The 20,098-nt window shown below is 65.5% G+C and overlaps 8 protein-coding genes across 8 annotated transcripts; 5 read left to right on the plus strand and 3 right to left on the minus strand.

The window, feature by feature from the left end:
- Nucleotides 1-477: 477 nt before the first annotated feature.
- Nucleotides 478-3,619, plus strand: THITE_2118206 (uncharacterized protein). Its single transcript, XM_003654915.1, has 3 exons — nucleotides 478-695; nucleotides 750-1,100; nucleotides 1,185-3,619. Exons 1-3 carry the CDS (start codon nucleotides 576-578, stop codon nucleotides 3,411-3,413), a joined length of 2,700 nt encoding a protein of 899 aa, XP_003654963.1. The 5' UTR covers nucleotides 478-575; the 3' UTR covers nucleotides 3,414-3,619.
- Nucleotides 3,620-4,793: 1,174 nt separating this feature from the next.
- THITE_2118209 (uncharacterized protein) lies at nucleotides 4,794-6,128 on the plus strand. Its single transcript, XM_003654916.1, has 3 exons — nucleotides 4,794-5,446; nucleotides 5,507-5,743; nucleotides 5,810-6,128. Exons 1-3 carry the CDS (start codon nucleotides 5,125-5,127, stop codon nucleotides 6,031-6,033), a joined length of 783 nt encoding a protein of 260 aa, XP_003654964.1. The 5' UTR covers nucleotides 4,794-5,124; the 3' UTR covers nucleotides 6,034-6,128.
- Nucleotides 6,129-7,005: 877 nt separating this feature from the next.
- THITE_2090138 (uncharacterized protein) lies at nucleotides 7,006-7,335 on the minus strand (the record flags this gene model as incomplete). Its single annotated transcript, XM_003654917.1, has 2 exons — nucleotides 7,006-7,104; nucleotides 7,180-7,335. The coding sequence occupies 2 exons, from the start codon at nucleotides 7,333-7,335 to the stop codon at nucleotides 7,006-7,008; spliced, it is 255 nt and encodes an 84-aa protein (XP_003654965.1).
- A 902-nt stretch (nucleotides 7,336-8,237) lies between these two features.
- Nucleotides 8,238-9,739, minus strand: THITE_2118210 (uncharacterized protein). The gene is made up of 4 exons (XM_003654918.1): nucleotides 9,674-9,739; nucleotides 8,797-9,501; nucleotides 8,454-8,734; nucleotides 8,238-8,365 (listed from the first exon to the last, which is right to left on the minus strand). Exons 2-4 carry the CDS (start codon nucleotides 9,205-9,207, stop codon nucleotides 8,362-8,364), a joined length of 696 nt encoding a protein of 231 aa, XP_003654966.1. The 5' UTR covers nucleotides 9,208-9,501; nucleotides 9,674-9,739; the 3' UTR covers nucleotides 8,238-8,361.
- Nucleotides 9,740-10,481: 742 nt separating this feature from the next.
- Nucleotides 10,482-12,728, plus strand: THITE_2118215 (uncharacterized protein). Its single transcript, XM_003654919.1, has 2 exons — nucleotides 10,482-10,836; nucleotides 10,890-12,728. Exons 1-2 carry the CDS (start codon nucleotides 10,691-10,693, stop codon nucleotides 12,661-12,663), a joined length of 1,920 nt encoding a protein of 639 aa, XP_003654967.1. The 5' UTR covers nucleotides 10,482-10,690; the 3' UTR covers nucleotides 12,664-12,728.
- A 159-nt stretch (nucleotides 12,729-12,887) lies between these two features.
- THITE_2118216 (uncharacterized protein) lies at nucleotides 12,888-15,447 on the plus strand. The gene is made up of 3 exons (XM_003654920.1): nucleotides 12,888-13,526; nucleotides 13,592-15,213; nucleotides 15,270-15,447. The coding sequence occupies exons 1-3, from the start codon at nucleotides 13,242-13,244 to the stop codon at nucleotides 15,274-15,276; spliced, it is 1,914 nt and encodes a 637-aa protein (XP_003654968.1). The 5' UTR covers nucleotides 12,888-13,241; the 3' UTR covers nucleotides 15,277-15,447.
- An 896-nt stretch (nucleotides 15,448-16,343) lies between these two features.
- On the plus strand, nucleotides 16,344-18,271 carry THITE_43045 (uncharacterized protein; the record flags this gene model as incomplete). The annotated part of the gene is made up of 4 exons (XM_003654921.1): nucleotides 16,344-16,635; nucleotides 16,688-17,407; nucleotides 17,473-17,554; nucleotides 17,608-18,271. The coding sequence occupies 4 exons, from the start codon at nucleotides 16,344-16,346 to the stop codon at nucleotides 18,269-18,271; spliced, it is 1,758 nt and encodes a 585-aa protein (XP_003654969.1).
- A 678-nt stretch (nucleotides 18,272-18,949) lies between these two features.
- On the minus strand, nucleotides 18,950-19,702 carry THITE_2026979 (uncharacterized protein; the record flags this gene model as incomplete). Its single annotated transcript, XM_003654922.1, has 1 exon — nucleotides 18,950-19,702. A coding segment is annotated over one exon (753 nt), but the record flags the coding sequence as incomplete, so codon positions are not given.
- Between the last annotated feature and the right edge of the window lie 396 nt (nucleotides 19,703-20,098).

Here is a 20,098-nt window from a genome sequence, read left to right on the forward strand (position 1 = left end):
ATGGCACGCCGCGGGGGGGGCACCAAATCAGGGGCCGACTTGGCGCCAAGCTCAGCCTAATTCGGATCGGCCAGGTGCTCAGGACCGTCCGCCAGACAGGTCGCACAAATTAACGCCGCTTTGGCCAAGATGGCACGCGAGAAGGGTCGCATGCCAACGGCTGCGACGTGACCGACCTGCCTTGTCGAGCAAGCCCGCCGCGGGCCAATCTGCTGCCTCGCCGCCAATGAGGGAGGCATTGCGCTGGCGATAAGCATTTTGGGTAAATTCGGCCGCAACGTCGCCCCTGACGTTCCGGCGCGCGGGCAGCAAGACAATACCCGCGGGCAAGCACGTCACGTCCCCCCTCCCTGCTGCGTACAGAAGACATACCTACATATACCTGCGGCCATGGCGCCCGCCCGGCCACCACGCGCTCGGTCTGGGCCGAAATACGGTCTGTTGTCTGCAGCGCCGAGTGCCATTCCTTCGCTCGCCCGCTGCCCAGCCGGTCAGGTCCCAGTCACTCGTTTTTCCCTTGCCTACCTCTCCCTGATCGCCGATCGCCCGGTTCGCCGGCGCGTGAGCCACTCGCTATGGTCCGGTTAGATCTGGTTGCCGCCCTGCTGGCGGCCACGACCCTCGCAGGAGCTGTCGCACCCAACCCGCCCGCCATCGTCCCGGGCGCGTACATCATCGAATATGCCGAGGATCAGGTGCGCGCCCCCGGCCGCGGTCCGCCACCCCTTGCTGCATGCTAACTCCCGCAGGATACGCATGCGTTCGTTGCCCAGGAGCTTGGGGGCAAGGCCTCGCTCCGCAAGGACCTGCGCTTCAAGCTGTTCAAGGGCGCCTCGGTCCAGTTCACGGACACTAAGAATGCCGAGCAGACGGCCGCCGAGGTGGCCAAGCTGCCGCAGGTCAAGAAGGTGTACCCCGTGCGCCGGTATCCGGTGCCGAGACACGTGGTGCACTCGACGGGCCACGCCGCCGCCGAGAGCGTCGCCAAGCGGCAGGCGGACAGCGACACCTTCTCCACGCACCTGATGACTCAGGTCAACAAGTTTAGGGACGCGGGGATCACCGGCAAGGGCATCAAGATCGCCGTGATTGATACCGGCGTAAGTGTCTCGGGGGGCGCGCCGCGCGGCTCGGCGTCCCGGCCGGCGTTCCGGCTGACGTGTCACTGACGGCGCGACGCGCAGACCGACTACCTGCACCCCGCGCTGGGCGGCTGCTTCGGCCCGGGCTGCCTGGTCTCGTACGGCACCGACCTGGTCGGCGACGACTTCACCGGCGAAAACACGCCCAAGCCGGACCCGGACCCGCTCGACACCTGCAACGGCCACGGCACGCACGTCGCCGGCATCATCGCCGCGCAGACCAACAACCCGTACGGCATCGTCGGCGCCGCCGCGGACGTCACCCTGGGCTCGTACCGCGTCTTCGGCTGCAGCGGCGACGTCGGCAACGACATCCTGATCGCCGCCTACAACATGGCGTACGAGGACGGCAGCGACATCATCACCGCCTCCATCGGCGGCTCCTCCGGCTGGAGCGAGGACCCCTGGGCCGCCGTCGTGTCGCGCATCGTCGAGAGCGGCGTGCCCTGCACGGTGTCGGCCGGCAACGACGGCGACGCCGGCGTCTTTTTCGCCTCGACCGCGGCCGACGGCCGCCACGTCACCGCGATCGCGTCGGTTGATAACAGCGTCACGCCGGCGCTGCTCACCCGCGCCTCGTACACGGTCAACGGCAGCGCCGCGTCGTCCTTCGGCTATGCCGCCGGCGAGCCGGCCGCCTGGAACAACATCAGCCTGCCGCTGTGGGCCGTCAGCTTTAACACGACCGACCCGGCCAACGGGTGCGACCCGTACCCGGACTCGACGCCGGACCTGTCGGGCCACATCGTTCTGGTGCGCCGCGGCACGTGCACGTTCGTGCAGAAGGCGACCAACGCGGCGGCCAAGGGCGCTAAGTACGTCATCTTCTACAACAACGTGGTCGGGGCCAGCGCCGTGTCGGCGCAGGTCGACGGCATCGAGGCCACCGCCATGGTCACGGCCGACCAGGGCGAGGCCTGGATCTCCGCGCTGCAGGCCGGGTCCGAGGTCGTCGTCAGCATGCCGGACCCGGCGACGGCCGGCGTGTTCCTCGAGTACTTCAACGACACGGCCACCGCCGGCTTCCTGAGCGACTACACCAGCTGGGGCCCGACGTTCGAGGTCGAGGTGAAGCCGCAGTTCGCGACGCCCGGCGGCTCGGTCCTGTCGACGTTCCCGCGAGCGCTCGGCTCGTACGCCGTCCTGTCGGGCACCTCGATGGCGTGCCCGCTGGCCGCCGCCGTCTACGCGCTGCTGATGGACGCGCGCGGCACCAAGGACCCGCGCACGCTCGAGAACCTGCTCTCGTCGACGGCGCACCCGAACCTGTTCCGGCTGTCCGGCAAGTCGCTGCCGTACCTCGCGCCCGTGCCGCAGCAGGGCGCCGGCCTGATCCAGGCCTGGGACGCCGCGCAGGCGACCACGCTGCTCAGCGTGTCGAGCCTGTCGTTCAACGACACGGACAACTTCAACCCGGTGCAGAACTTCAGCCTCTCCAACACGGGCAGCAAGCCGGTCACGTACACGCTGAGCAACGTCGGCGCGGCCACGGCCTACACGTTCGCCAACGACACCACCATCGTGCCTGCGTCGTTCCCCAACGAGCTGACGGGCGACTTCGCGACGCTCGCGATCGAGCCCAGCACCTTCACGCTGCCCGCGGGCCACCGCCAGGTCATACAGGTCACGGCGGCCGCGCCCAAGGGCGTCGACACCAAACGGCTGCCCGTCTACTCGGGCTACGTCGCCATCAACGGCTCGGACGGCTCGGCGCTGTCGCTGCCGTACCTGGGTGTCGCCGGCAGCTTGCACTCGGCCGTCGTGCTCGACGCGGGCAACACGTTCCTCAGCCGCGCGAGCGACAACAACAACACGCCGGTTCGCGCCGACACGACGTTCCTGCTGCCGCCGCCGGGCTTCGCCAACGACACGGCGTACCAGAACACAACGCAGCAGCCCAAGCTGGTGGTCTCGCTGACCATGGGCTCGGCGCTCGTGCGCGTCGACGTCGTGCCGACGGGCAACTGCTCGACGGCGGCGCGCAACGCGACCGTCGTCTTCGGCACGCGCACGCTCGGCCAGCCCGACGGCCTGCCGTCCTGGTGGAACCCGCGCGGCCAGCTCGAGTACTCGTGGGACGGCAAGCTCGACGACGGCTCCTACGCGCCGCCGGGCGCCTACAAGCTCGCGGTCAAGGCGCTGCGCATTTTTGGCGACGCCAAGGACGGCAGCGAGTACGACGCGGCCGAGACGGTCCAGTTCCGCATCAAATACGCGCCGGCGCCGGCGAAGCTGGCCAGGAGCAGGAGCAAGAGCAGGCGCGGGCGGTGAGCTGGAGCCCGTGGGGCCGGTTACTGTACATGCACAGTGCACAACATCGGGCAACATGTGAGCTCAGGGGCCGGACGGGGAGATTGGGTGGCGTGCGTTTGATGAGCGACGATAGAGCCTAATACACTTGCTTGAGTGGTTTACGAGGTCCGAATTTTGCATCCCTGGTGCGCATCCGCTTTCGATCAACTTTGCGTGAAATGAGGGATGGAGGGAAAAGGGGCGGCCAATTTGTTCCTTCGCTGGCGCGCCTGGGGAGGGATCGACGCTTCCTCTGCGCCGTTGGGCACAGCAACCGAGCTGTTGGGAGGCTTGGGCTGCTCACTATTTTGTGCGTTTGCTTCTGCCGCCGGTCCTAAGGGACAGATACACCAACTGCACAGTGGAGTTCGTTTGGAGGCCGTCGCAAACTGGCAAATGACACGGAGGAGAAAGCTGTTGGGATTAACATATTTATTGCAGATCCCGACACACCGCCGGACGCCCTTGGGCTTGGCGACTGACTGCCTCCCCAGCTGAAGGAGCAGTCGTTTGCTTCTTGTTTGGTCAGCCGCATGCAAGGGGCACTGTGCGAGGTGATGTGTTGGTGCGCCCCTGGAGAACTGGCCATGGCGGTTTGGGGGAGACTGCATCTGGCGGTTCCTGCAGGACACGACGTGTATACTACACTAATCCGCACGTTCAATCCACCACATACGGAACTAGAGTAGCGCTGATCCCAATAGTTACCGGTTAGGGCAAAGCTTCCCCGGACGCACTGCCGGGGCCGTGCGGCGAAGCCCAACGGTCGCCGCGTTGCACTGCAGGACCGCCGCACGATGACTGTGACGGCGGAAGTTGCCTTCGTCTCGCAGCCACACTGGCGGGCCAGGGCTTCCATGGGAAGATCGGCGCCGGCATCTCCCCTTACGTTAGTTAGCGCGGGAGCTCCACCGCTGGCAGGGCTGCTTGGCCTGTCACCACGTCGCACTCCAACAGCCTTCTCGAAAGTGGGTCGAGCTAATGACTGCCGGCATGCTTTTTGCCCCAGCCGCTGCCTCTTGCGGGAGCCGCGGGAGCAGCTGAAATGAGAGAGGTGATTACCAGACAAACTGGCGCTCGGATGGCGGCATGACGCGGGCTTCTCGTATGTAGACTTCACTACAATATGTGCGCTCGTGTATGAGCAGATGAAATGCACGACCGGCGGCGAGCTGTCACCTCACAGTGCGCCGGCGTGCAGTGGCGCCTCGACAGCGCTGCCTGATCGAGCCGCAGGACGGGCGATCACGACCAGTCTGGGCCGCTTGGCAGAGGCTATTGGGATCCGCGCGCAACACCATGCCGAGAACAGCGAAAGCATCCTGGACGGGCCGTGGGAGGCGCTGTCGGCGATTCAGCGGGAAGCTTCCGCCCCTGGGACTCGCCGGGGGTCGTGGAGATGGGATGATTTCGGGACCGGCCAGGGACGGCGGCTGACTCCTGCAGGCTGGGTCCTCGAGGGGGCACAGGGCGAGAGAACCGTGATGGCCGCGGGTATTAAAGTGGCGAGACATCCCGAGCAAGCAGCTGTCTGCTTCCTTGGACCATCACTCCAGTGCTCAGCTTCAGTAACAATAACTAATTCCTAATCGGGTCGCATCCCAGTCGCTCTTTCAGCTCAGTACTTCCTTTCACCTGTTGTTTTGTTGCTCAGTCAATCACTTTTCACCCTCCCACTCTCACCGCCACGATGAAGTTCTTCAGCGCCGCTCTCGCCGTGCTCGCCGCCGGCTCCGCCGTTGCCGCCCCGGTTGACAGCCGCAGCGAGCCGTGCCCCTGCGAGGGCTCCGGCTCCCCGTCGCTCCCTCCCGTCAGCCTGCCGACCGTGAGCGTGCCGTCTGCCAGCATCCCGCCCATCAGCCTGCCCACGCCGTGCACGACGCTCAGCAGCCCGCCCGGCCAGATCACGGGCGCCCCTGGCGGCGGCGACTCCGTCTCGGTCGTCGTGGGGGCCCTCGTCGAGGTCGTCGTCGACGTCGAGGCCAAGGTCAAGGCTGAGCTGGGCCTGATTGGTAAGAGCCCATCTCCCGGTCAGAATTGATATTCAACCCTGCTGACATCACCGACCGCAGCCGACATCATCGCCAAGGCCGACATCGACGTCGATGCGCTCGTTAAGGTGCTCGTGGACCTGGAGGCCGACCTCAAGGTCCTGGTCGACGCCGAGGCCAAGCTCAAGGGGCTCGCCATCGATGCCGCTGTCCTGGTTGCCGCTGATCTCGAGGTTGTGCTCAAGCTCGTCGCCGAGATCCAGGCCCTGCTCGCCGAGGTCGAGGTCTGCCTGAAGGGTCTCGTCGCGATCAAGGCTGGTATGTGCTCCCCGTTGCACCGCAAAACGGAGAAAATAAGATTGGACTCTGACCTGACCGTCTCAGACATCCTCGTCGTCATCGGCGTGCACCTCCACGCCTGCCTCGACGTGATCAACGCGATCGCCAGCGTCGTCGTCAAGTTCGCTCTGGCCGTCGTGGCTGCCGTGACCGCCAACGTTGACCTGCACGACATCGTGGTCAAGATCTCGGCCTCCGTCGACGTCATCAACAACACCTGCGGCAGCATCGCCGGTCTGCTTGCCCCCGTCCTCAAGCTCGTGCACTAAAGTGGGCCCTGTCTGGTAGTTCTGGGACGCTGGCCGCGCCCGCCGGGGCCTCACGGGGTGGTTGCGAAGGGGGTTGTCGACACTTCGTCGTATCTAGTTAATGTGTAATTGAAAACGTCACGATGTTATGTGGCATGCAGAGGCTTCCTGTCGCGGTGTGTCGCGGTGAATTGTCTTTGAATCTGATGTGATGCCCTTGAGGTTCTTCAGCCGGCTACGCCCGCGCTACGATGGTGCACTGGGTTGTTCGAATGTGATGTTTCCGGGCGCTTCAGCGGTCTTTCGCCTCGCAGGCTCTTCGTCAGGTGTGTTCTGTGGGCGGTTAAGCACACGCGTCAATCACCTTGCGGCTGATATAAGTCTAGTTTGTTCCCGCGCTCGAGCAGCCGAGGATGGCGATGGGTGTTCAGTAAGAGAGGAGCCGGTCTGATTTCAATGAACGTGGGTGCTTCAGTGACGCCACACCCCCCGGCTTGCGCGGCTGACCGTCATGCTGAAGTGAGAGGTGAAAGCCCAGTTACGATTTTGTCCACACTCTTCTCACCCGAGTGGAACGGCCACGAATACAGCTACGTCCTCGAATTCATGCTCCATTTGCTCACCTACCGGAATGGTTCATCTCCCCCAGGAGCATCCCAACTTGTCTCTCCATGTGGATGTACATCAGGCTCAGGTCCTTCAGCCCGTAGAGATTGATCCGCCACTGTCCAACTTCCTGGACGGGATCTTGCGGTGCCATGGTTCTCGGAATAGTTATGTGACGCAAGGCCATCGCATCCCACGGGTCATGGCGCTGACGGTTCGCACTGGACGGCTCGATGGGGAATGGCGCTGGCCTCGGGTGGTCCCGACAGACCAAAAAAAATCCGACCAGGTCCTCGAGCTGGGCAGGTAGAAGCCCCCAGAAGCGAAAGGTTGTGCGCTTCCCGGCGGAGTGGAAGGAAATGTTGCGGCACTATCTGGATCCCCGACTCAACTCAGCTCCGGACTCTCCTGGGCCAAACACCACGACACTTCCGAGAACACGGTCTTCGGCCCAGTATCCGGCCACGTCGGCGAGACATGCAGGTACTGGTCTCAGTCCATGTAATCGACATGGTAAAACAGCGTCGGGTGCGGCAGTATGTACTCGAGTCCTCGAGGGACCAGCCGGCCATCGTCCAGAGTTTCCCATTGAGGTCCCTCCTTCTCAAAGGAGACAACGGCGCGAATCTCGTCCTCGCTGAGGATCTTAGAAGCTGACAGAAACAGAAGCACACCGATCTGGTGTATCGGTACAGCCACGAGCTCGACAAGGCGCATGGTGAATTCGCAGGAGCCGGGCGGCATGTACATAGGTAATTAATTACATGCTCAGCACTCAATGACAGAAAGTGGACGCGGCCCGGTACGCACCGGCGAGGCGAAACGAAAAATGGCTGGGTCGATGAAATCGCGGAATCTTCTGGCTCTGTCCATTGCCCCGTCACACAGGCTGGCAGGGCCGAGGAGCGGGTGGCCAGCGCGAACACGTTGGCCGCGCATACCAAAAACTGTCTGAACAAGAGGCAAGCCAGTGAAAAGCTGAGCGAGTGAGCGTGACCTCGGTCAGCTCGGTCGAAAAGACGTTGCGGATTGCGCGGACCAGTGGTAAAGATCGTGGTCAAGCACCTCGGCCGAGACAGCGGAGGGCTGCGGGCTGCTGTGCAGGGAGAAGGTATGTGTCCATCCTGGTTCACTGCCTAAGGTGACTAGAGGTAAGTGTGAAAATGGGGTTTTGAGACTGGGCTGTGATGTTTCTCGCCCCGTTGACTTTGGGAATTGGGAGTGAGCTACGATTCCCACCCGACCATGGGTCCAATGTACCTTATGCGTGGTGAGCGCAGAGGAGTGAGTGCCTGAGTGAAGGCCCCGACACTCTAAGCGGGCCCTGCAGGACCTGGTATAGGTAAGGTAGTCAGTTTGGAGGGGTAATCGGGCCATGCGCATACATCCGTAGACTTGTACTGAATGGCTCGAGGCGTTTGGGACACTTGCTGTTGATTTGCCTCGCCAGAACTTATTCATGCCCTTCGCTTCTAGGTTTCTGGTAGTGCGTTGAATTTCCCAAGCCTGCTTCAATCGGGACAATCAAACAAACGCAAACCCAGCGGAATACACGGCAGTGACCCGCCAGTTCACCGTGACCCAGGGGGCCAAAGGCCATCGGCAGGCAGATTCCACAACGGGAAGGGAGCCTCAGTAGCCCAGTGGTTCCTCCTGACGCTGCTCAATCCGCAGACATCCGTTTCCCGTCCTGTGCAGCACGATACCCGGCAGAGGCTCAGCTGGTCTTAGGAAACGCCTCACTCAGCTGGTCGCATGGCAGAAACGGACACGGATCAGCACCGCCCACAATGACTAGCAATATATTACATGCCGGATTCCGCATCCTAGCTTACAGCAGCGCCACTCCCACTAGGAACATCACCGCCGTAACCGCGACACTGGCGACTGGCAGTCCGCTGCCCCGCAGCAACGAGGGCGCCGCGAGGCTGGACGAGGTGGCCGCCGGGCTCGGCGAGGTCGGCGAGCTCGTGCTGCCGCTCGAGTTCGAAGCGCCCGCGCCCACGAGGCCGCTGAGGGACTTGTCGGCGACGAAGGCCGCGGTGACTCCGGTGCCGTTGGTGCAGGCCGAGCCGGCGGCCGTGTTGGTGCCGGTGACGAAGTTGACGGCGGCGCACTAGGGCGAGACAGAGTTAGCAACGGAAGCGGAAGCGGGCTGCGCGCACCGCAGGCACGCACCTGGAACAGGAGCCCGTCGGGCCCGTCGCACACCACGCCGATGAAGCCCTTCTTGCCGGCCCAGTCCTTCGGGGCGGTGACGACGGGCTCGCAGAAGTTGCCGCGCGTGGTTTGCTGCACGATCGGGAACAGCTGGGTCCAGTTGCCGGCGGCGTGCGAGTCGAGCGTGGCACGGAATAGAAAATTGGCCTGCGGGTGGCCCAGCTGCACGGAGATGGCATCGCCGTCGACGTGGAAGTCGGTCGCCGTGTTCGACGCGAGATCCGGCGCGCCGCCGCCGCACGGCGCATTGGGCTCGAGGCTCTCCTGCATGTTGCCGCCCTCGAGCGAGGGCGGCAAGTTGAGGATGAAGTGGGCGTGCGTTGCGAGGAACAGCAGCGCCGCAGCGGCGAGCGAGCGGAGCGGCGCCATGGTGGAGGCAGCGGACGCGTGGGGGGTGACTGTGATGGCGTGGAGGTGTTTAGTCCGGTGGTTGAGTCGTCAGAGTCTAGTGTAGAAGGGGCTGTGTGAGGTGGGAGCGGGAGCTACCTATCGGGGCTGATGTGGTTCCGGGCGAAATCGAGCGATCCGGCGCGGGAGCCACGACTTATAAGCTTCAGCGGAGCTGCCCGGGTGGTCCTTGCCCGCTTGCTGTTGAGGGGCACCTCCGGATGGCAGCGGCGGGGAACTTTGGGGAAGGCCCTGCTGTCGTGCGAGATGCCCAACCTAAACCGCTCCAGCCACCTTGGTGAGCACGACCAGGGCCAACGCCGTGTTGCTGCAACCGAAACTGAGCAGGTTGTGACGGGTCACCGGCAGCCGGTGGGCCCGCCTCCTCGGAACCGGCGTGCGTTTCGTTTGTCACCCCCCAGCCCCTGCAACTGTACGGATTACTTACCACAGAAGGCACTTGCGCCCCGCCGCACCCCCACCATCCCATGCGCTGTGGGCTAAGCTTTTTGCCCCTCGGACTGCAACGGCTTCGCAGATTGATGGGATCGCGAGGCGCCTTCAACAGCGTGCCCTACATCTACAGCTGAGATTGTCTGTACTGGGCCGTCCTCGGCCAGGTCCAGCGACTCGAGTCTGGCGTTTCGGGTTGCTGCCTCCTGCGCCAGAGCTCAAAGTCTAGTGAAAAGTCCAAACGTGCTCGTGGGATCGAGCGTCACGGCCAGCCCTGGCGAGAACCCTGAACCCGCGCAGCGCTAGCCGCATCCGGGATCGTTCCTGCGCGCGAGCGGGTTTGAGCAAATTGTTGCCCGCTCTGACCGAACTCCTGGTTCTCGGCGGCCAGTCACAACCCTCAACCTGCTCGCGCCTCGGACATGCTCGCACGCGGCTCACGGCGATGGCAGGTCGGCGCACATTCGAGACCGGGCGGACGTTACTTCTGCCCGTGGTCACCGTGGCCTGTGCGACAGCGGTGGGGTGACACGGTCGGATGGCGGATGGCGGATGGCAAGATGACATGACGCTCCAACGCTGCGGGCCCAACATTCACCCCCCGGCGTATATTCCATGCCGTATATCACGACGCACTTACCGCTCGCGCTTCTTTATCCGCCCTATTAGCAGCCGTTCAAACCTCTACAGTGTAGACCGTCAACGCGCAGCAGACCCGGGACAGCTCGCGGGGTGCGCTATCCTTCCGTAGAACCGTCCATCCGCAGTCCACACCCCGCCGTCTGCGTTCGCAGGAGTTTCTGCGATGCTCCAGAGGACGGCCTGGTGGCAAACAGCTTGCGGCGACTGATCGGCTTCCAACGCCCACGGCGGCAGCATCACGCCTGCCGTAATATCCCGTACACTGCGCACGACTCCGCGCTGAGGCACGGCAGACGCGAACAGCCTCACCTCCCGTCGCTCCCCCCGCCTTCCCCGCCTTCCCCGCCCTCGAAGGGCTGCAACCGCAACGATGGACGACATGGACATGAACTCGGACTCAGACATGTTCTCGACGGTCAACATGGACCTGGCGCGCCGCTACTGGTACACGGTCGCCGCGTTCGTGGGCGCCCTGGCCGCCGTCCGGGCCGTCAACTTCTACAAGTCGCACAGGCGGTGCGTTGCCCCGGCGCAACGAGCGTGAGACGCCGTGCTGACCCCCCCCGCAGGCTGCGCCGCAAAGCTGCGAGCTCGGTCGAGTTCCCGACGAAGCCCGCCGACCCGTTCCTCGAGGCGTGGGCCACGCTGACCGCCGTCGTGCGCGAGGCCCGCCACCCGCAGCTCTACGTCCCGCTGCGCGGGCTCTCCTGGCTGACGCCGCCGCCGCTAGGCCGCGTCGCCGCGCTGCTGGTCTACTGGGTCGTCATCGTCTACATGATGTCGGTCGACGTGGTCGTGCACGACGTCTTCTACTGGGAGCGCATCGGCTACCGCAACGCCTGGGTCACCGTGACGCAGGTGCCGCTGCTGTACCTGCTGGCCTCCAAGTGCAGCGTGCTCGGCTTCCTCGTCGGCACGAGCCACGAGCGGCTCAACTGGCTGCACCGCTGGGTCGGCCGCACCATGCTGGTTACCGCCACGGTGCACGGCTGGCACTTCTACACGGACTGGGCGCGCACCGACTTCGTCCAGTACGAGCTCAAGATGATGCCCATGGTCAAGTACGGCTTTGGCGCCTGGGCCGTGCTGCTCTGGACGCTCATCTCGGGCCTGGCGCCCGTCCGGCGGCTGGCCTACGAGTTCTTCGTGCTGCAGCACCTTGTGGCCGCCGTCGTCTTCCTGTGGCTGATCTACGTGCACGTGCCGGCCAGCGCGCGGTACAACGTCTGGTTCGCCATCGCCGCGCTGTGCTTCGATCGCGCCTGCCGCGCCGCCCTGCTCGTCTGGCAGAACGTCAAGCTGTTCCCGGACAAGTCCAAGTGCCGAGGCGGGCGGCGCATCGGCCACCAGGCGCAGCTCACGGCGGTCGGCGACGCCGTCACGGTCGTGACCATCAAGGACGTGCACTTCAAGTGGCGCGCCGGCCAGCACCTGTACCTCTGGGTGCCGCGGGTCGGCCCGGCCGAGGCGCACCCCTACACGATCGCGTGTGCGCACCAGCTGCCTGACACGTGCATCTGCAACAGCATCCAGCTGGTGGTGCGCAAGCACGCTGGCTTCTCCCGCCGGCTGCACGACTTCGCCGTCAGGGCCGGAGGCACGCAGCACGTCACCGTCTTCGTCTCCGGGCCGTACGGGGCGCCGCCGCGCTGGGACATCTACGAGACGGTCGTGCTGATCTCGGCGTCGACCGGCGCCTCGTTCACGCTGCCGATCCTGGAGAGCGTGCTGCAGGCGCGCGGCACGAGCTGCGTCAAGCGCGTCGACTTCCTGCTCGCCGCGAAGCAGGGCGAGGAGATCGGCTTCTACGTGTCGCGCCTGCACGAGCTGATCGGGCGCGCTCGGGACGTCGGCATCGAGCTCAGCGTGCACGTCGCGGTCACGCAGGGCGCCGCGGGGACCGCTGGGGATTTGGGGCAGGGCGGGACCACGGTCGATGCGGTGGACGGGTCGGCCTCGTCATCGGGGACCAATCTGGATAAGCAGGCGGATGAGAAAGGGCTGGCGGCGGACGAGAAGCAGGCGGCGGGCCTTGCGGCGGGCGAGAAGGCGGCAGGGGGCCTGGCGTCGGACGTGGAGCAGGCGGCGACTCCGCGGCGGCGGTCCAGCCAGGCGAGCGCGGACTCGCACGCGTTCCGCTCGTCGGTGCGGCCGGACGTGGAGGCGTTCATCCGGGGGCCGGTCGAGGCGACGGGCGGGGAGACGAGCGTGGTGGTCTGCGGCGGGCCGTCGCTGGCGGCGCGCGTCAGGAACTGCGTGGCCGCGCTGTCGGACGAGCGGGCGGTGCACAAGGGCACGGGCGCCCAGGGGATCCACCTGTTTGTCGAGGAGTACAGCTTTTAATGCAATGGATTGTGTTTTCGTGCTGTTTGCCAGTATCAACATCGATGATTGATGCAACGAAATGACGCCCAGGATCGGACCTGGCTCAGGACGGCAGATTCGCGAGGTGATCAACGCTAACTGCTTTGGGAGTTGGTGCCTGCAGCCTACCCCGCCCCCGCCATGCCCCTGTGTGCCCCTCGCCCGTCATTGGCTGCCGTGCTGCCGTGGAACCAACTGCAGGCCCTTGAAATTTTGGCGGGCAAGGAAGGCTCTGAGTCAACGACGGCCCACGACGGCGGCGACGGCTGAAAGAACCGAATTGTGACCCAATCCTGCTGGGCGAGCTTCTCCCTCTCTCCATGACGCTTTGCCCGCTCGCCAGCCCACACGCCTTCTCTTCTCTTCGATATCCGTTTCTGACCAGCAGAGCATTCTCCCGGACTCGACGTCCGCGACTCTTTCCCGCTGCCCTTTCCGGTTCCACTGCCGCTGCCGCTGCTATACACGGCCGGGCCGTCCCGCACCGCCAGCACCGCCGGCACCCCGACTTCTGCTCCTCGCCCCCGACCCGCACGTTCGCGACCGCAGCCACAACCATGGCCTCGCCGATCGAGCGGCTCGCGCAGCGGGTCGACGGCCTGAGCCTCGGCGCCCTCGCCGAGAGGTACCCCAACTGCCACCCCGAGACGAACCCGTTCGACCTGTACCGCGCCCACCTCTCCGACGTGCTCGCCCGCATCACCGGCGTCGACCACAAGATCATCTACCCCGCGCTTTCGTGGACCCAGAGCCTTGACAAGGGCGACCTGATGCTGGCCGCCCCCGCGCTGCGCATCAAGGGTCGCAGGCCCGACGAGCTGGTCCAGGAGTGGGCCGCACAGGTGCGCAGCCCGCCGGCGCCCGTCATGCTGTGCCCCCCTCCCCGCCCGCTGACCCTGTGACGCAGTTCCCCGCCGATGACCCGTTGTTCGAGAAGCCGACCGCCGTCAACTACTTCATGGCCTTCTACGTCCGCGCCGGCCCGATCGTGCAGGGCGTGATCCCCATCATCCGCCACCAGGGCGCCGACTACGGCCGCTGCTCGTTCCACGGCCTGCGCGACCCCGCCGACCCCGCCAAGGGCCGCAAGCGCATCGTCGTCGAGTTCAGCTCGCCCAACATCGCCAAGCCGTTCCACGCGGGCCACCTGCGCAGCACCATCATCGGTGGCTTCCTGGCGAACCTGTATGAGCTCGCCGGCTGGGACGTCGTGCGCATCAACTACCTGGGCGACTGGGGCAAGCAGTACGGCCTGCTGGCGCTGGCGTTCGAGCGCTACGGCGACGAGGAGGCGCTGACCCGCGACCCCATCAACCACCTGTTCCAGCTGTACGTGCGCATCAACGCCGAGATGACGGCCGAGAAGGAGCAGATCGAGCAGCGCCGGCAGGCCGGCGAGGACGTGGCCCAGCTCGAGGCCGACAGCCTCGACGAGCAGGCCCGCCGCTACTTCCGCAAGATGACGGACCGCGACCCGGCCGCGCTGGCGCAGTGGCGCCGCTTCCGCGACCTGAGCATCGCACGCTACCGCGAGACGTACGAGCGCCTCAACATCCGCTTCGACGAGTACAGCGGCGAGAGCCAGGTGTCGGAGGAGGCCATGCACCGCATCGTCGAGCAGATGGAGGCCAAGGGCATCTGCCGCGAGGACAAGGGCGCCCTGATCGTCGACTTCCAGGCCCTCGTGCCCGGCAAGGAGGGCAAGCGGCTCGAAAAGCCCATCGTGCGCAAGCGCGACGGCACCGCGCTATACTTGACGCGCGACATCAGCGAGCTGCTCGCCCGCCACGACAAGTACCAGTTCGACCACATGATCTACGTGGTCGCGTCGGCCCAGGATCTGCACCTCAAGCAGCTCTTCAAGATCATCGAGCTGCTCGGCCACCAGGACATCGCGGCCAAGTGCCAGCACGTCAACTTCGGCCTCGTGCTGGGCATGAGCACGCGCCGCGGCACCGTCAAGTTCCTCGACGACATCCTGCGCGACGTCGCCGACAAGATGCACGAGACCATGCGCCGCAACGAGACCAAGTACGCCCAGGTCGAGGACCCCGCCGCCACCGCCGACACGCTCGGCATCAGCAGCGTCATGGTGCAGGACATGTCGGGCAAGCGCATCAACAACTACACCTTCAACATGGACGCCATGACCTCCTTCGAGGGCGACACGGGGCCGTACCTGCAGTACGCCCACGCCCGCGTCTCGTCCATCCGCCGCCGCGCCGGCCTCTCCGACGACGACCTCGCCGCCGCCGACCTGTCGCTGCTGACCGAGCCGCACGCCGTCAACATCGTCCGCCTGCTCGCCCAGTGGCCCGACACGGTGCAGAACACGCTGCGCACGCTCGAGCCCACCACCGTGCTGACCTACCTGTTCCGCATGACCCACGCGCTCAGCAGCAGCTACGACCACCTGCAGGTCGTCGGCTCCGAGCGCGAGCTGATGAAGGCCCGCATGGCCCTGTACGACGCCGCCCACACCGTGCTGGGCAACGGCATGCGCCTGTTGGGCTTGAACCCCGTCGAGCGGTGAGTCATATCTGTCTTGTTCCGTCCGCCGCGCTCGCCATGCTGACATTTCGCAGGATGTGAACGCGGATAGCTATGGCGAACGCGGTGATAGACAGCGTATAATAGACGGCCGGTTAGGCCATGCTCGCTCCCGCTCCCTCCACACAGCCTGGTCCTCCGCACGTGAGTCGAATCTCGAAGCGGACAGTTGATGGCTCGTGTAGGCTGTCTCCGTCCTGAAACTTTGGCCGGAGCCCTCGTGCGTCAAGTTGTCATCACTGATAGCTGTTATCTTCTCTTTCTCCTTTTCTTTCTCCTCCCTCCACCGCTTGTGACTTTTTGCTGGTCCCTGGCTTTTCGCGTGGTGGGAATCCATCCGTCAACTGCGTTGACAGCCCCTATCGTCACACATGCGTCCAGATTCAGTTCTGTTTTCGTGGGATTTTGGCTCCCCCAGACAAGGTGACGACTGCAAGCCGTGTCCGTCGCCAGCTGACCGGTGCTAGATCTCGCATTCGCTGGCCCCAGGCAGGACTGCATCTGCCTGCCGCTGTCCTGCTGGCACTGGCGCATCGCTCGTTGTTGGTTCCCGACTGCATCACGGCGGGCCGGTTCATCGGCTCGATTCGGTGCGGCCCAGAACTACCCAAACCTGCGCCGGATAGAGTGCTTGGTCTTGGGGGTTGCGGGCAGACAGACTGCCCCCTATCGTGGTGGCCGCCAGTGTAGGCAGGACGGCACGTGCGCCTACGGTCACGTCGAGAGCCGCTCATTCTCACGGGCTGGACTGAGATATTGCACCGCCCCTTCGATGAAGCCATTCATATGTCACGCAAAATGCCTGGCCGTATAAACCGGGCTGGGTGAACCTCGCTGGGTGGACCGAGCAAGCGCTGAGAGCTCAGCCCATCCCAGCCCTCTTCTCGTAGGACACCCGCCGCTTCTAGCGGTCTTCCCTGGCGCCCAAACTATCCATCCTAGCGCTCACGTAATCTCACGCTTTCTTGTACCGCTTGCTGTCAAGATGTTTGTCGCACTGGTCGCTGCCTGCCTAGCAGTCCTGGTGCTGCCCCGGTTTCTCGAGTGGCGCCGGATGCCGCGGGGGGCCCGGCGGCTGCCGGGGCCTCGAGGTGAGCGCCCGCTTCGTGATGCCCGGCCTCGAGCGGCCGGCTGACCATGTCTCAGGCCTGCCCCTCATCGGCCGCGTGCACGACGTGCCGGTCAACGCGTCGTGGCTCAAGTTCTACGAATGGAGCAAGAAGTACGGCCCGATCTACCGCATGGAGATCTTCGGCACCGTGCACGTCTGGATCTCGTCCGAGGCGATCGCCCGCGAGCTCCTGTCCAAGCGGGGCGCCATCTACTCGGACCGGCCGCTGATCCCGAACCTGCCCGACAACCGCACCAGCGGCGACTACCTCGCCCTGCTCGGGCGCACCGGTAAGTGGCTGGCCCTCGCTGACCGCGCGAGAGACACGCTCACAACGGCCAGAAACCTGGAAGCGCCAGCGCAAGCTGTGCAACCACCTGATGCACGTCAGCGCTATGGCGTCGCTGTACTCGTACCCGACCCACGAGCGCGACCGCTTCCTGTACCATATGTACCGCGACCCGGGCAACTACCTCGAGTGGATCGAGCAGTTCACCAGCCGGACCGTGTCGCGGCTGAGCTGGGGCACGCCGCGGCCGGCACAGGTGCTGCGGCACACGACCTTCGGCCTGCTCGAGACCATCAGCCCGTCGGGCGCGCTGCCCAACGTCGTCAGCTTCCTGCGCCACCTGCCGGCCGCGCTGAGCCCGTGGAAGAAGAAGGAGCGGGCCCGGCACGCACTCGAGGACAGGCTGTTCCACGCCAACGTTGGCTTCGTCGCCCAGCGCCTGGTCGCCGGCAGCGCCCGCCCGAGCTTCATCCGCACGTTCCTCGAGACCAAGAGCAGCGCCGACACGCGCGAGCGCGCGCGGTGGGGCGACCAGGACGAGGCCATGCACGTCGTCGGCCTGATGGCCATCGCCGGCGCGCTGACCATCGGCAGCCCGATCCAGAGCTACCTGCTGGCCATGTGCCACTACCCGGAGTGGCAGAAGGCGCTGCAGGACCAGCTCGACGAGGAGCTCGGCGACCGCTGCCCGCAGTGGGAGGACCGCGAGCGGCTGCCGCTGCTGCGCGCCGTCGTCAAGGAGGTGATCCGGTGGCGGCCGCCGGTGCCGACCGGTGAGTTAGGCCGCGTCTCCGCCGTTACGGCAACGCTCGCTCGCCCGCTGACCGCGTTAACGCAGGAATCCCCCACGCCGTCGAGCAGGATGACGTCTACAACGGCTACTTCATCCCCGCCGGCGCCACGATCCACGCACTGGAATGGTAAGTAAGCGCTCGCAGGAGGGGGGGCCATGACCGCTGACGGACCGCCGCAGGGGCATCACGCGCGACGAGACAATGTACCCGGACGCGGAGACGTTCAACCCGGCGCGCTGGCTCGACCCGGCGTACCCGACGTACCGCGAGCCGCTGACGCAGCACCCCAACCTCAGCGGCTTCTCGCAGTTCGGCTTCGGGCGGCGCACGTGCCAGGGCATCCCCGTGGTGGAGCAGGACCTGTTCCTGACCATGGGCGGGCTCGCGTGGGCCTTCACCATCCGCAAGAAGCGCGACCCGGTCACGGGCACCGAGATCCCCGTGCACTGGAACGACTACACGCCGCTGCTGATCGCCAAGCCGGCGCGCTTCCCCTTCGACGCGGTGCCGCGCTCGCCCGACCGCATCGACCGCATGCGCGAGATGTACGACGCCGCGCGCGACCCGCCCGGCGCCGACGCCGACCTCGACCTCACCCAGTTCCAGCCGGACCTCGGCTCGCGCGTGTTCGGCGACCTGGGCGCCGACGCCGACGCCGACAACGCCGAGATCAAGGAGCGGCTCTGGGCCGAGCTCGCCGCCGACGACAGCCCGAGCAGCGTGCTCACGCCGCAGTCCGACAGCGCCGAGGACGGCGATCTCGAAGCGGGCACGTGGGGGCGTGTCGTCAGCAAGGTGGCCGCCATGATGGCGCGCGTGCCGGGGGCCTGGATTTTCGACTGAGGTGGCACATGCTGATGAGCGCGTGGGCGTGGCGAGCTTGTGCCGGGCGTGGCGTTATCAGAGAGTTGGATTTGCAGGATAGATACTAGATTCTTTAGGCTGCGTAGATCGCCTAGGTAGGAGCAATGCCACAGCAGCGAATGCAGGCCGTGAGCAAGGCCGTAACTTTTACCTCGCCCAGTCTTCCAAGGTTGTCTCGCATTCCCGACGTGCACGCTCGCCGTTGAACGTCGTGTCACCTATCATCGAGCTTCATGGATCAGCGATTGGGGACGGCAAGGGAAAAGGGCCCAAGCACAGGTGCGCATCGCCTGGCCAGCGGCGTCATGGTACAGGAGAGATCGGGTGGGACGTCCCGCCGGAGGCCGCCAGCGGAGACCAGGAAGTTTATCCAGGATTATAACGAGGATCACCAAGGACGATGCCTTAATTTAAAATATAACGACAATTACTATGTCAACATTTGAAATGTAACAATAATCTATAAAGGTCATCTACATATAGCTATCTGATGCCTCCTGCTACTGGTCCTCCACGTCCTCGTCCCGCCCCGGGTACATGATGTCCTGCAAAAACGACGGCGCGCACGTGGTGGTACAGGACGAAGCAGTAGGCCAGAGCCAACAGCACCGACATGGCGGTGGCGAACCACAGCACGCCCTCGCTTCGAAAGACCGTGCCGAGCGCGAGCCCGATGAGGGCCAGCGCGGTGAAGGCGGGCGGGCCGACGCACACGAACAGGCCCGGGCGGTGCTCGCGGTGCGGCAGGCCCGACTGCATCAGGCGGCCGACCGTGTGCGCGCACATCATGGAGGCGACGGCCAGCCCGAGCCCCTGGCAGGTCAGGCCGGCCACGACGATGGACACGCGCGCCGCCGCGGGCTGCGTCTCGGACACGACGCTCGCGATGGTGCCCGACAGCATGATGGGGAAGATGGGCAGGATCCAGGTCGGCATCATGGCCTGCAGCCCGAGGCGGTGCGCCGCGAACACGTAGCTGTACTGGCCGACGGCCACGCCGGTCGCCAGCGCCACGTACGCCCAGAAGGCCGCGCGGATCGCCCACAGCAGCGCGCCGGGCGCCTCCGGGTCCGCGTCGTCGGCGCGCACGCAGTACCGCTGCGTCGACGTGATCAGCGTGGCCAGCGAGAGGAACGCGGTCGGGAAGAAGAAGCCCTCGCGCGGGTGCGCGAGCGAGGCGGCGAGCAGGCCGGGGAAGAGGGCGAAGCGGGCGGCCAGCGCGGACGTGACCAGCGCGAACAGCGCCGCGATGAGCGCGTACACGGCCAGCCCGATCTGCCGCAGGCCGGGGAACTGGTGCGGCTGCGCGTCGATCAGCAGCGCCAGCCCGCCCGTCGACATGGTCAGCGTGTACCACGCCCAGGTGAAGTGCGCGAGCCGCCGCCGCAGCGGCAGCCGGGGCCGCGCGGGCTGCTCGTCGCCGGCCGCTTCGGTGCATGCCACCTCGCCATGGGGCTTGGCTGCGGCGGGCGGCGGGGGATTCAGGCTCAGCGACGGGATGGTGTCGATGGGCAGGCTCTTCTCGAGGTCGTCCAGGTGGCTGGCGCGGTCGGTGGACGGGCGGGGGGAGGGCTGCCCGGGGATCTGTGTCGGGCCGGGGCCATCAAGTGGACGGCTGGTCAGGGGGCTGATCGGTGGGCGGGTTCCGGGCTGGGCAGTCGACTCGGAGCTGGCCTGCTGCGGCGAGGACATGGTATCGTACAGCTATAAGAGCTGGCAAGCCACAGAGGATAGTCTGGGCGAAGAGAGCGATGAGGACGACCAGAGTCGAGCAGCCAGCCGCTAGAGCTCAAGGGAGGACAGGCG

This window comes from Thermothielavioides terrestris, chromosome 4, assembly GCF_000226115.1.
Source record: "Thermothielavioides terrestris NRRL 8126 chromosome 4, complete sequence".
NCBI classification, from domain to species: domain Eukaryota; kingdom Fungi; phylum Ascomycota; class Sordariomycetes; order Sordariales; family Chaetomiaceae; genus Thermothielavioides; species Thermothielavioides terrestris.

What these genes read in the sequence shown, in the direction of transcription:
- THITE_2118206 (XM_003654915.1), top strand. Translation starts at nt 576, where the DNA reads ATGGTCCGGTTAGATCTGGTTGCCGCCCTGCTGGCGGCCACGACCCTC. An exon ending in TCGAATATGCCGAGGATCAG is followed by an intron (nt 696 to 749) that starts GTGCGCGCCCCC and finishes TAACTCCCGCAG; the next exon opens with GATACGCATGCGTTCGTTGC. An exon ending in TCGCCGTGATTGATACCGGC is followed by an intron (nt 1,101 to 1,184) that starts GTAAGTGTCTCG and finishes CGCGACGCGCAG; the next exon opens with ACCGACTACCTGCACCCCGC.
- THITE_2118209 (XM_003654916.1), top strand. Translation starts at nt 5,125, where the DNA reads ATGAAGTTCTTCAGCGCCGCTCTCGCCGTGCTCGCCGCCGGCTCCGCC. An exon ending in GGCTGAGCTGGGCCTGATTG is followed by an intron (nt 5,447 to 5,506) that starts GTAAGAGCCCAT and finishes CACCGACCGCAG; the next exon opens with CCGACATCATCGCCAAGGCC. An exon ending in TCTCGTCGCGATCAAGGCTG is followed by an intron (nt 5,744 to 5,809) that starts GTATGTGCTCCC and finishes TGACCGTCTCAG; the next exon opens with ACATCCTCGTCGTCATCGGC.
- THITE_2118210 (XM_003654918.1), bottom strand. Translation starts at nt 9,207, where the DNA reads ATGGCGCCGCTCCGCTCGCTCGCCGCTGCGGCGCTGCTGTTCCTCGCA. An exon ending in CCGACGGGCTCCTGTTCCAG is followed by an intron (nt 8,735 to 8,796) that starts GTGCGTGCCTGC and finishes GTCTCGCCCTAG; the next exon opens with TGCGCCGCCGTCAACTTCGT.
- THITE_2118215 (XM_003654919.1), top strand. Translation starts at nt 10,691, where the DNA reads ATGGACGACATGGACATGAACTCGGACTCAGACATGTTCTCGACGGTC. An exon ending in TTCTACAAGTCGCACAGGCG is followed by an intron (nt 10,837 to 10,889) that starts GTGCGTTGCCCC and finishes CCCCCCCCGCAG; the next exon opens with GCTGCGCCGCAAAGCTGCGA.
- THITE_2118216 (XM_003654920.1), top strand. Translation starts at nt 13,242, where the DNA reads ATGGCCTCGCCGATCGAGCGGCTCGCGCAGCGGGTCGACGGCCTGAGC. An exon ending in TCCAGGAGTGGGCCGCACAG is followed by an intron (nt 13,527 to 13,591) that starts GTGCGCAGCCCG and finishes CCTGTGACGCAG; the next exon opens with TTCCCCGCCGATGACCCGTT.